Source organism: Schizophyllum commune (assembly GCF_000143185.2).
Source record: "Schizophyllum commune H4-8 unplaced genomic scaffold SCHCOscaffold_2, whole genome shotgun sequence".
In the NCBI taxonomy this organism is placed as follows: Eukaryota; Fungi; Basidiomycota; class Agaricomycetes; order Agaricales; family Schizophyllaceae; genus Schizophyllum; species Schizophyllum commune.
The window spans coordinates 798,350-810,758 of NW_026089539.1; the positions used below are offsets into that span (position 1 = coordinate 798,350).

The window sequence follows — 12,409 nt, forward strand, 5'->3', positions numbered from 1 at the left end:
GGCCAATAGGGAGACGTACTCAGACGAGAACACGTGCGCCGCATCGTTCTCCGCGGCCCATTTGGCGAAGTCGTTCAAGGACCAGGTGCCCGCGAGAGGTGGGAGCAGGGTACTTGTCTTTGCCGGTGGTCGGGTGAAGAGGACGTGGCCAGTGCTTAGGTGATAGCATCGTGGTCAGCGTCGTTCCAAGCAGGTAAAGGCTGCATACATACGACGCGCAAACAGTCCTCCGGAACCCCTCTGGCACATCCCCCGGCAGTGCTTGCAAGAGCGCCTCCCGAATGTCATGATGTTCCCTATCCAATCGCATCAGCATTCCGCCCTTTCAAACGGCAACTTGGCACGCTCACCCATCCAGCCCAATATTCCTCCCCTGCCTCCCGCTCAAGCCCCCCGTGCGCTCTACCTCCTCCGCTCCATGCACACGCAGCCAGTCTCCCACCTTCCGCACGCGGAACGCGCCGGAGACGTTGAGCGTCCAGGGAATGGAGCGCGGGGAGAGGAAGGGGTAGAGGGAGTAGGCTTGCGGGAACATGGTCAGCGGCTTGAGGCTGTTGATATCGGCGGGGGCGTAGGCCAGGACGGGGGTGTGGAGAGTGGTGTCGGTTTCGCAAAGACTGCGCGCGACGAGGCGTTGCGCCTGAGCGAATGCGGCTTCGTGGCCCTTGCGGTAGGATATGCGTACCTGGGGGATATAGTCAGGTATATTCGGAGATGATTTAGGTTGAACCCACTACGCCTGGGCGCTCGTTCTGGAGGTATGCGCCGACGCGTCTGGAGATGCGATGCAAGAGATCATCACTGATGGGTTCATTGACTGGTAGCTCGAAGGTATCCTCTAGGATTCCCTACCCAATGTCAGCAGAAGCTCGTTACTTCATCAGCACGAGACTTACATGGCGGAAATGCTTGATCGCCTCGCGAAGGTGTGCAATAGAGCCGCGGAAGCCCTCGGCCTTGACGGAGAGAGGTCGTGACGAAAAGGACAGGTGCACTTTATGTCGGACGGAGAGACTCTTGAGGTTGGACCCATTGGGTCCCAGCAATAGGAAGGCCTCACGCGCGTCGAGAGGGTATGCTGCAGGGATGGAATGAATTAGACCTGTATATTCCGTTTCGCGCCCAGAGCACGCACATTCTGTCACGACCTCCGACCAATCTCTGCGCTCCTTCTGCACCTCCCCCAATGACGGCCACCCCCACTTCCCCTCCATAATGAGAGCGGCCCACTCCGCCTTATTCCGCCTACTCTTCCCCTTCACACGCCCGTCCAGCCCATAGCACTCCTCCGCAAAGTGCTGCAGTTGCTTCACGTTGAACGATCGCGTCAGGCGCTCCAGGAGCTCGAGGTACTTGCGCTCGTAGCGCTGATCTGTGCGCGCGCAGGGCTTCACCCGCATCTGCTCGAGGTCCTCAACGGAGGGCGGGCCGGCGGAGGCGATCTGGTCGAGGTAGCCGTGCACGACCTTGCCGGCGATGTACTCCTCCTCTGGCGTAAGGTCCTTCTCGGAGTCCTTCTTCCGACCCCGCTTCTTGGGTTTCTTGGGGGCCTCGTCCCCAACCGCAGACGCCTTTGTCCGTCGTCGCCTGCGAGGCGCTTCGGCTCCCTCTGCTGCGTCTGCGGCTGATGCGCTCGGACTTGCGACCTCAGAGCCCGAGAGGCCGGACGAGTAAAGCCTGCTGGCTATTCTCCGAGGACATGCGCATGCTGAGATACGAAGAGAACGAGCGAGGAGGGCAGACGACATGCCGGGTCGAGGACAAGTGTTGACGACGCGACGCGCCCGCCGATCACTCGAATTCCGGATTTTCGCACCGAAGACGCGACGCGTGGAAGCGGCGGACGCCGGTGCATGGACAGACTCGTCTCTGGGTTCACCAGCGGTGACTTCGAGAGATCGTATGGCAGAGCTAGGTGCCATAAGAACTGGTACAGCAAGTTTGTACGAGATTAGTTGATACAGGAAGTGGAAATAGAAATGTTGTATCTAGGGAGACATCGCAGCAGCGGTACGTATCGCCTCGACCAGCTGTGCAGGGGATGGCTTCGACGCGACTGCGTCTACATGTAGATGACGTTCGCGAGATATATGTTCAGAGGACATAGGCCCAATGGCGGCGATACGTGCTGCCTTCTGTGTACCCGATAATGAGGCAACCTCTCGTCTGAGCTCGAAGCGCTCATGAAGATACGGCAAGGCGAAGTCGGTCGAGGAGGGAGCGAAGAAGACGACCCATTGCTCTGTCGTGTCTCAAAGAGATGTGCGGGTCAGTCTGACAATCGCTCTGATTTCTGACGAAGCAATCACCTGACGGAAGATCTGCCAGCGCCTCGTCCAGCCTTTGCTCGAAATCCGGTGCCCCACAAGTTCCATACACTTGCAGCGGCTCGAACGAGATGCCCGCCTCAGTCAGGATGCTGGGCACAGTATCTCGATTCTTGTCTCCAGTGAGGTATAGCAAGCGCGCTGGATGGCCCCGCTCCGCATCATCCTTGCGAATGTCCTCGACAATGAAGCGAGCGAGCTGCTCTCCAGTTCCAGACTCCTCGCCGCGGATGTCGCGCGGTGCGGCGGGGGAGTCAGCGATGGTGCGTAACGCGACGGCAGTAGCACGCCCAACCGCGTAGAAGGGGGTGGTCGCCCAGCCATCTATGTGAGAGCTATCAGCATGCTTCGTAAGCTATGAGCTGTGACCTTGACTACTCACTCTCATTTGTTGGTGAGTGCTCCTGGCTCGGATACAGTCGCTGCACCGAACGCTTCCACGCCTCGCACGCGCGTGAGCTCGTTACGATGACGCCGTCAAACTCGGACGCCCGCTCGCGGATAGCAGCGTCCAGACTGTCATCGTTGACGAAGCCCGTATCGAGTGCAGCGACGGAAGCTGCAGCGAATCCTGCCTCTGCGAATGCACTCTCGTACCGGTCGGGCTTCTCGGCGTCGGGTGCGCGAATGAGGAGGGCTGATGAGGAGGGCATGGGAGGCAGTCAAGGATCAAAATGTGGTGAATCAGACAAAGTAGGTGGTGATAGACCGATAGAGGGAGTCAGACGGTGTCAGTAGGAAGCCGACGGACAGTGAACTTGTGGGCCCGCGATGGTGTATCGCAAGGCATCATTTCTCCGTTTGGGCATTTCTCACCTGATGCCCACGTGTCGTCGGACTGATCCGCTGCGGGGACAATGAGCTAATTTCCGAAGAGCAGCTTGACCTTCACCTCGACCCTCCGCTGGCAATCACTCCGCTTCAGTGACTCGCCCCGTCCGCCGCTGTGGCTTTCTGAGCTACCTGGTTGACGATATGCAGCTCTTCGCCTCTTGTAACCGCGTCGAGTGTTCCGTGGTCGAGTTCTACGAGGCCTGCGTGGAGACGAGGGGATACGCTCGGGTCCCCGACTGTGCTATGTCGTGCATCATGGAACCACTGCATGACCGCGGTGTTATTGACCGCTCTAGCGGACAATGGACCGACATGCCAGTGTATGAGGACGATACCAATGAGGACGAAAACGATGAAGACGAAACCGATGGGTGGCGAGAGAACAAGCACTTCAAGAACATGGAGACCATCTTCGAGCGCGTACTGGCTGCTGCAGCTGAAGCATGTCCAACTCTCTTTGCTCCTTGCAGTCAGACTGCCGATTTCTCGTGTCGATCCGACTGCCAAACCGCGCCGGACGTCCCGGGTACCCTATTCCATGTTGACGCGTTAAGCTACCTTCGCAATGCCACGTATACGCGCGAGGCTGAGGCAGGTTCCGCACACAATTGCAAAGCCTCCGCGTCAGGGCAGGCAGCTCCCGTCTATACGGCAGATGTGGGAGTCACCTGGGGATTCAAGTTGTGGGATGACGGGTCGAGCGTCCGACGAGTATGTCCTTGCATTCACCTCCCGCAAGCTACAAGCTGATGATCTCTCTAAGAACGATCAGCATGTGCTGAGCACTGCGCAGCACATGCTCTACAACGACCTTCGTCGCACGTGTCATTTCTCGTGTACTATCGAGGAAACCACTGCCAGGATCTGGTGCCATACGAGGTCGGGCACCTTCGTTACCCAGGGGTTCGACATCCATGCTGTGAGCCATCCCATGCTTTGTCATTCTGTTCAAGTCGTCTGACATCTCCTTTGCAGGACGCCAGAGAACTCGTCCAGCTCATCCTCTTTTCTACTTTCGCCACTCCCCACCAACTTGGTTTCGACCCGACTGTCCGCCGCGTCGTCGTGGGTTGCCAGCTGCACTACGAAGTCGATGTTGCCCATCGCGACGGAACACACCACGTGTATCGAACCGTCGGCATTGAGTACGAGAATCCGGACGCGGGGCTATACTCCCGAGCTATGCGCGTCTTTAAGGCCGTCCGATGTGACGACAAGGCTGTTCGGGGCGTCGGCGAGGCCGTCCAATTCCCATGCAAGGGCAAGGATACCCACTACGTCGCACTCCGCGATTACTGGTTATCTGAGGACGCGCGCAGAGAGGCAGAGATCCAGGATGAGCTACTTGGCCAGCTCAAGGACTCCATGCAGCCAGGTGAATATGAAGCACTCAGGCGGCATTTCTTGACTATCGTCGCGGAGGATGTGGTCGCGCACGAGTGTGCCGCCGGGAATATTCCTTGCGCTCGCAAAAGAGCTAGTCCTGAGCCCGAGACACCACCTCAGCCAATTCGGCCTCAACTTCATCGCAGAAAGCACTGCCGCAGTGTTCACGATGAGTATTGCGAGGATCTATGGAAGGTTGACGATCCGGCGAAGTTCTACTTCGCCTTGTGCCAGCTCATCTCCAGTGCGTCTCACACCGCCTTTTCGTCGTGGATCTTACTGACCTCGGTCTCGCAGTATTGGGCAAGTTTCGCGAGGCTGGCTATCTGCATCGCGACATCAGCATGGGCAATGTAATGCTGCACCTCTTCGATGAGAAGACTTCGGGTTTGGACCGTTACATTACGAAGATTGCCGATCTCGAGTATGCTCGTCCTTACGAGCGTCTGTCCACGCTCGAACCAACTGTCGTACGTGTATCAATCCTCACATTGGAGCGTATGCTTATCCACCGTTTCCAGGGAACGAGCCTCTTCATGGCCGTCGAATTGCAGGCGAAGAAACATCTATGGGCCAGTCCCTTGGAAGAAGATACGCTGACGCTGCACTATCTCGTGCACAATCCTCTGCACGACGTCGAGTCAGTCATCTGGATGGCCATCTACTTTGCTATCCGCCGTTGTAGCCGCCGAGTGCTCGAAGCTACCGAATGGACGGTCATGCGGGAGATCTTGCAGGACGTCGAGGCTTACTCCGCGACGATTTTCGTACACAGCACCCATGGCAGCGTCGAGCGCAAGAACCTCATCTCCTACGCTCGCGATTGCCAGAAACTTGGCGAAAAACTCAAACGTCTACACGGCGACAACACGGTCTTCGTCAAACTCATAGACGCCATAGGAGCCCTTCGCGCTACCTACAAGGCTGTTGAGAACTCCAGGAAGGCCACCCCTGAGGAGCGATCGCAACTCGAGGACGACAAAGTCAATGCGCCGCGTCTCTCTATCAACGTTTTCCACCAGCATGCGGGCGTCTACGAGACGTTGCGGCAGATATTCGGTGATATCAGCCAGCACTTCGTCGGCGGGGAGGACTCCGATCCGCTCATCAAAATCTCGGATATCGACCTCGCCACGGGTGGGATTGTGTCCAGACCCGCTGAGCCAGAAGCCCCTCCTGTCACGGTGGTTGACGACGCTGCGTCGGAGGGAGGTGACGAGGTACCGCAGGACAAGGTGGGATGTGCGCCGAAGAAGCTGACGGGGAAGCGAAAAAACACAGACGAGGGCGAGGTTGAGGCAGGGGACGAGGGGCGCGTCTTCAAGCGGCATTGCGCGAAGGTGCCTGCTGCAGGGGACTGAGCGGCAATAACTCGGTGACTGCTAGGACGGTGTGCAGCGCGAATAACTCAAGCGACTCCTGAGTGATCTGTCGAAGAGGGATGCACCGGACGAGGAAACGCATGAACGACTTGAAGCTAGGATGTGTTCTGAGGCCCTTGTATCTAGACTGTAGAGTAGATTCTTATAGAGAATGAGGGTTGCTTGTTGGCGCAACGCTGAGTGTAGTCGGCTCGACGGTTCGTCAGCATCTGGGACTAGTAGTGTACCGGCGAGAGACCATTGATGCTCACCTGACAGACACGTGGTTTCGAATGTCCCGTTCGTAATATCGGGTGCTTGACAGACCTGCTTGAACTTGTCCCTCTTCTCTTATCTCACTACCTGAGCCAGAGACTTGAGCGTTGATTATTCATGATTGATCAAAATAATGTGTGAGATACTCGCATACCCGGTATTGAGAGATGAGTGCCGCTATAACGACGACTTTCCTGCCGAGAAATATATTTTAAGGGGACAATACGGGATGTGTCTGTTATGTTGAAGTGCTTGGCTATCAAGTAAATCAGAGATCAGATTGTAAATTTGGGGGACGATAGCGTCGGACAGCTGCTGGTGACGAGCCGGGGCACAAGAAGTCCACCTTCTGGCAGAACATATGTGTGTTTCGCCATCGAAGCAGGATGAAACGACGGTCATGTGGCAGCTTAAATGATGGAAGCTCATGTTCGAGCGCGCTAGGCTCCAATGACACTGTCATGTTCCAGTAGTAAAATGGAAGGATTCAGTTCGTTTCGCTTCATACCTTTGTTCGTGTACCTGTTCTGTGGCCTCTTCAGAGAGTATATGAGTATATAAGCCGCCCTCATTGACTCCGAGTCTCTCGCTTCCAACACTCCCATAGAATATGCGTTCTTATGAGACTTTCATGAGGTAGACCAAATGCGCCGTCGCTTGAATGCATTCAGTTCAGTGTGGCTATCTTCCTGAGACCTTGGCCGTGTATGTCACTGTATACCTCAGGCGCGGCGTCCATGGTCCTTGGCATTGACCATGACAGTACCGAACGGACCGACCCATCGGAAGGGTGACGACTCTGAACATACTGCGTAGCATGTCTCTCGGGGTTCGCATACTGTCAAATCAAGAGAGGCTATGTACTGCGTCGAGGGATTTTCTATATCTCCGGGCCCATGCACCCATGCGGAGAGGCTATTCAGCCCAGGACAGAGAAACGCATACGAGCCAGTCGGGCATCCCGGTGTCTGCGTGTAGGTAAAAATAGCCAACTGTGGTGAACCCTGAGGGAGGCCGTGCTGCTTGCCATCAGAGCGGCCCCGAGCGAAGCATCGAAATGGCTGACCTTGACTCGTTCTCGCCTCGCGGTGGCGTGTAATCAGTGCCATCTATTACTGCATTACCAAAAAGGGAATCGACCTTGCCCGTCGAGGGTGTCCATGTGCCTGTTCGGTGTGATCCGTGATGGGAGTGATGGCAAACACATTGCGTTCCATTGTTCGTCTTGACCCCAACCGTCATCTCAAACCGACCAACACCGCGCAGCGACGCCTTGAGGCCTGTCCAAAGTGATAACGTGACCTCTGTTGATAGGAAAACTGCAATAAGGTATGCGTTCGATCTCATCTCCCCTCTTGCCTTCTCCCCCCACTTCCTGCTCGCCACTCATATCCGCCCATACTCACCATGAACGCGCAGCTCCTCGAGAACACCGACACGCCCCGCAAGACAGGGTCTCAGCATCCCTCCCAACGTGCCCAGCAGAACGCCAACGAGTCCGGCGTCATGCAGCTGCGTGCCGCGCGCAACTACACTCGCGAATGCCCCGTGGACGAGTTCTACAAGGCATACGTCGAGACGAAAAAATATGCTCGCGTCGCCGGCAAGACCATGGGGCGTATCATGAGCGTACTGCGTGATCGTCGCGCCATCGTCGGTGGGGAGTGGATAGACCTGCACAGGGACGACAACGATGACCGGGTGTCTGTCGGTGAGAACAAGCACTTCAAGAATATGGAGGTCGTCTTCGCGCATGTACTGGCGGCTGCTGCCGAAGTATGCCCTGCTCGTTACGCCACATCCAAGAAGATCACCGACTTTGCTTGTCGTCCCGATTGCCAGACGGCGTCCGAAGTCCCGGGCGCCTCATTCCGTGTTGACGCGTTGAATTACCTTTGCGTGTCATCGTATCCGCGCAATGCTACTGCAGGGACTGCACACAACTACACCGCTGCAGTTCCCGGACAACTCAGCTTCATCTACACCGCGGACTCGGGCGCCACCTGGGAATTCAAGATGTGGGAAGATGAGTCGAGCGTCTTACGAGTATGTCATGGGACTTCTCTGTACTCGACCGAAATCTAACGATTGTTCTTAGAACGAGCAGCAGACCTTGAACACGGCGCAGCACATGCTCTACAACGATATCCGTCGGACGTGTCATTTCTCTGTCACCATTGAGAGAACCACCGCTAGGATCTGGTACCATACGCGGTCGCACACCATCGTCACCAAAGGCTTTGATATCCACACCGTGGGTAATTCTTACTCGTCGTTCGTCCAAGCGAGCTGACCCCTTCGCAGGCATCGGAGCAGCTCGTCCAGTTCATTCTCTTCTCGACATTCGCCACCCCCTTCCAACTTGGCTTCGACCCGACCGTCCGTCGCGTGGTCGTGGACGACATGCTCCACTATGAGTTTGAGGTCATCGATCTCAAATTTAAGCGCCGCATATATCGCACCGTGATGATCGAGCACGAGAACCCCGCCGCCGAGTTGTACAGCCGTGCCATGCGCGTCTTCAAGGTCGTGGAGTGCGGCGTCGAGCATGACTATGTCCTTCGCGACTACTGGCTCTTCGACGACGATCTCACCAGCGAGGAGTGGAAGATCCAACGCGAGATCCTCAAGCATCTGGCGGCCAAGCTACCGAAGGAGGAGTATGAGAAAGTACAGCGGCACTTCATGACTATCATCGCCGACGGCGTCGTCCATCACAGGGGCGGTCGAGACGCGGTTCCGTCTCCCCCCGAAAGTGCCGAAGTCTACGAGTATGCCAATGAGCTCAACCCCAAGAGCACTGCCGCGAAGAAGCCCACCGTCTCGATGGCTAATCGAGGCGAGGGTGCCGCTTTCGCTGGCCCCGAGGAACCGACGGAAACGCCGCCTGCGAAACCGCTGAACCTTCATGGTCGCAAGCACTGCCGTACTGTCTATCTCGAACACTGCCAGGATCTGTGGCAGGTGAAGGACCCGGCCAAGTTCTTCTTTGCGTTGTACCAGCTTATGTACAGTGAGTCGCACCTATCTCTTCTGATATTTGCGCTGATATCCTTGCCACAGTCCTGGACATGCTTCGCCGGGCAGGCTACATGCACCGTGATGTGAGCTTGGGGAACGTCATGCTCCAGTTGCTCTCCACCGCCTCCGAGGCCACCTGCTTGGCGGAGAAGTACATCACCAAGATCGCAGACCTTGAGTACGCCAGGGCTTATTCCCGGACAAGCCAGCACGATCCCATAACGGTGTGTATCATTTTCTCATACGTATGTTCACATGCTCATGGGATACAGGGTACCAGCTTGTTTATGTCTGTCGAGTTGCAGGCGCGCGCGCACCAATTCCGCAACAAGAAGATCAAGGGACTCCTGACCAGCGGCTACTTCGCGTACAGCTTCTTGCATGACGTCGAGTCCGTGCTATGGATGGCCCTATACTTTGCCTACCGGCGGTGCAGCCGTGCCATCCTCGAGAGTACGCCGTGGGAGGAACTGGAACCCCGTCTGAAAGCCGCCAAGGTCTACGCGTCGCAGATCTTCGTTGACAGCCTCTACGGCAGCCAGCAACGCGACAACGTGTTCACCGAACCGTATAACGCTGAGAACATCGTTCTTCCTCACCTTCGGGCCCTTTATGGCGACAACTCCCCGATGACCAAGCTTGCGGGCCTCATTGACTCCCTTCGCGAGACTTACGAGGTTGTCGAGGATGACACAACCGTTCGACTCCCCACCGGTGCCCAGGTTCGCAGTGGCGATCCGGAGGCGCCTCGCTTGGCGGAGTCCGTCTACGAGAAGAACGCTCAGATCTACGACACGATGGCGAAGGTCTTCGACGAGATCAGTCAGCACTTCTACTCTGCGGACAACGCGGACGCGCTCGTCCAGTTCTCGGACATCGACTTCTCCACCGGCAAGGTCATCGTGAAGCCAGCTGCCCCGAAGCCCGTGGCTGCACCTGTTGCAACCATGGTCGACGGTGCAGCGGCCGAGGCTGTTGATGGCCAGGCGACCGGTGCGCCGAAGAAGTTGACTGGCAAGCGCAAGAAGGATGCTGAGGACGAGGCGAGGGACAAGAAGCGCGCCTCTGCTAAGCGGTCGGGCGCGGACGCCTCTGCCCCGAAAGCCGGCACTGCGGGTCCCAGTGGCAGCCAACCGGTGACTCGTGGGAAGACGCGCGCCAGGAGCAACACGAAGCCCGCTGCGGCGGGGAAGAGGAGTTCGGGCAGGAGTTCGGGGAGGCTGTCGAAGAGGAACTCGACGCAGGATGCATCTTGAAATATTTATACCCCTTACGCATTTTGCATGTACTGCTCATCATTGCATCGCCGGATCATCTGTACCATATACCACCACACTGTGCTCATTGCATCGCCGGATCATCTGTACCATATACCACCACACTGTGCTCATTGCTCTACTCTACGCTCATCTGTGTTTATCCTTGCTGTCGGTAGCGGAATTTGAACTTGGAACATGGATATTCGGAAATGGCCGACTCGCGTAGGGGCTGCGCACACGAAATCCATCCAGCTTGAAGTCGAACATCACGACCGGAGAGCTCTCTCTAGCCGTCTTCCCTCATCGTCCCGCGGCAGCGCGAGCGCATGTTGCACCGTACCTTCTCTCATTGGCTAAATTCATCAATAGGTATTCAACTGCCTCGCATCCTTCTTCGACGGGAGTTTTCTCGTGCTCTGCCTGCCATGGCCTCCCCACCGCGCAAACTCGTGGTCCTCGACCTGAATGGCACTCTTGTTGTCCGCTCTAAGGCCGGGCGTGGTGCGCACGTACCACCTCCTTCGGATCCATATATCTCCTTCGCGCCTGGTGCGCAAGCGATCAAGGTAAGTCACTCAATTACCCAACGTTCGCACCCACTCCTTTTCACCCAACAAACCAATTTAGCCATGGGGGTCTCCTTACTATCCCACGGCCCTTCTAATTCCTTCTGATTAGCCTGCTCACGCGTCTATAGGTCCCGCTCCCTCCACGCATCGTGTACTCCCGGCCCTTTCTGCGGCCTTTTCAGCAGTTCTTGACGCATCCCTCGACGCGCGCATGGCTTGATGCGATGGTCTGGAGCTCAGCTCAGCCACATAGCATCGAAAGCATGGTCTCGCACGCCTTTCCGGGTGAGGCGCGGAATGTGCTATGCGCTGTGTGGACGCGGAAGGATTTGGGCTTGAGCGAGAAGGAGTATTGTAAGTAATTTTGATTATAGTGCGCGGACGATGTGCATGATACTGATTGGCGCATGACAGTCAAGAAGACGCCAACGACGAAGGACCTGGCGAAGATCTGGAAAGTCATCCCCGAGCACTCGGGCAAATCAACGGTCCTTGTAGACGATTCCATACTCAAGGCGCATCTGCAACCTTTCAACCACCTATGTTTGCCGGAGTACACGCTCAAGGTAAAATTTCCTGTGGTTCATCCTTCCTTCTATACTGGCATGCCAACGTCCCTGCTTCGTAGGCACGCGCTACAGATCTGGCACTTGTCGCAGAACCCGCGCCGCCTGGAGGCAAGAAGAAGAGAAATAGGAATAAGAAGAAAAAGATCGCTGGCTCTGCACCACCTGAAGCGGACAACGCCAACGACGCAGAAGCGTTGTCCTCGCGCCTGCAGGCCGTCGCGGTAACCGAATTAAAGCGCGAGCCGCCTGCCACAGAAGTAATCGAGCCTGCTCGAGCTCTTGACTCGATGTCGGCTACGCCTTCTCCGCTGGACACGACAACGCCTGCAGAGGTCGTGCACGACAGCGTCGCTGCTGGGACCACAGATCCACGCGCTCCCGCGGGCGTCGATGCTGCGTTGCTTGCTGTCGTGGGCATCATATACAAGCTCAAGGAGGTGGAAGATGTAGCCGAGTGGTTCAAGGAGGGGCATGTTGCAAGAACCGATGGACTGAAGGCTGGCGAGTCTGAATCATCTGTGCAAGGCAACATAGATCACGGGCAGGGCATGTGGTTCCACGACGCTGGTGTAGTGAGGGCGTGGGTGCAGGAGGGAATACGCGTTCTCGATGAATTAGGGATCGAGATCGTGCACGGTATTGAACCATCTGGACAACAACCCAGCTTATGAACAACTAGGACACCGTCATGGCCCCACGTAGATGCGCTAGACTGTCGTGTATTCCTCTCTAGCTGTCCTTAGAGGATATATGTGCTACAGCCAAGGATGAGATATTCGTACGCTGTAGAGCGGATATCGCAGCGGG

The 12,409-nt window shown here is 56.6% G+C and overlaps 5 protein-coding genes across 5 annotated transcripts; 3 read left to right on the forward strand and 2 right to left on the reverse strand.

The window, feature by feature from the left end:
- Window positions 1–346: 346 nt before the first annotated feature.
- On the reverse strand, window positions 347–1,400 carry SCHCODRAFT_02489089 (uncharacterized protein; the record flags this gene model as incomplete). The annotated part of the gene is made up of 4 exons (XM_050342904.1): window positions 347–685; window positions 735–848; window positions 897–1,078; window positions 1,136–1,400. 4 exons carry the CDS (start codon window positions 1,398–1,400, stop codon window positions 347–349), a joined length of 900 nt encoding a protein of 299 aa, XP_050202068.1.
- A 473-nt stretch (window positions 1,401–1,873) lies between these two features.
- Window positions 1,874–3,114, reverse strand: SCHCODRAFT_02564554 (tetrapyrrole biosynthesis, uroporphyrinogen III synthase). The gene is made up of 3 exons (XM_050343793.1): window positions 2,710–3,114; window positions 2,310–2,651; window positions 1,874–2,251 (listed from the first exon to the last, which is right to left on the reverse strand). Exons 1-3 carry the CDS (start codon window positions 2,978–2,980, stop codon window positions 1,989–1,991), a joined length of 876 nt encoding a protein of 291 aa, XP_050202069.1. The 5' UTR covers window positions 2,981–3,114; the 3' UTR covers window positions 1,874–1,988.
- Window positions 3,115–3,560: 446 nt separating this feature from the next.
- SCHCODRAFT_01167403 (uncharacterized protein) lies at window positions 3,561–5,908 on the forward strand (the record flags this gene model as incomplete). The annotated part of the gene is made up of 7 exons (XM_003038873.1): window positions 3,561–3,872; window positions 3,955–4,080; window positions 4,137–4,600; window positions 4,694–4,791; window positions 4,845–5,017; window positions 5,069–5,187; window positions 5,233–5,908. 7 exons carry the CDS (start codon window positions 3,561–3,563, stop codon window positions 5,906–5,908), a joined length of 1,968 nt encoding a protein of 655 aa, XP_003038919.1.
- A 1,683-nt stretch (window positions 5,909–7,591) lies between these two features.
- SCHCODRAFT_02486423 (uncharacterized protein) lies at window positions 7,592–10,461 on the forward strand (the record flags this gene model as incomplete). The annotated part of the gene is made up of 5 exons (XM_003038872.2): window positions 7,592–8,230; window positions 8,283–8,438; window positions 8,489–9,197; window positions 9,248–9,429; window positions 9,478–10,461. The coding sequence occupies 5 exons, from the start codon at window positions 7,592–7,594 to the stop codon at window positions 10,459–10,461; spliced, it is 2,670 nt and encodes an 889-aa protein (XP_003038918.1).
- Window positions 10,462–10,722: 261 nt separating this feature from the next.
- Window positions 10,723–12,407, forward strand: SCHCODRAFT_02609778 (uncharacterized protein). The gene is made up of 4 exons (XM_003038871.3): window positions 10,723–11,030; window positions 11,162–11,387; window positions 11,448–11,599; window positions 11,662–12,407. Exons 1-4 carry the CDS (start codon window positions 10,890–10,892, stop codon window positions 12,271–12,273), a joined length of 1,131 nt encoding a protein of 376 aa, XP_003038917.1. The 5' UTR covers window positions 10,723–10,889; the 3' UTR covers window positions 12,274–12,407.
- The last annotated feature ends 2 nt before the right edge of the window (window positions 12,408–12,409 follow it).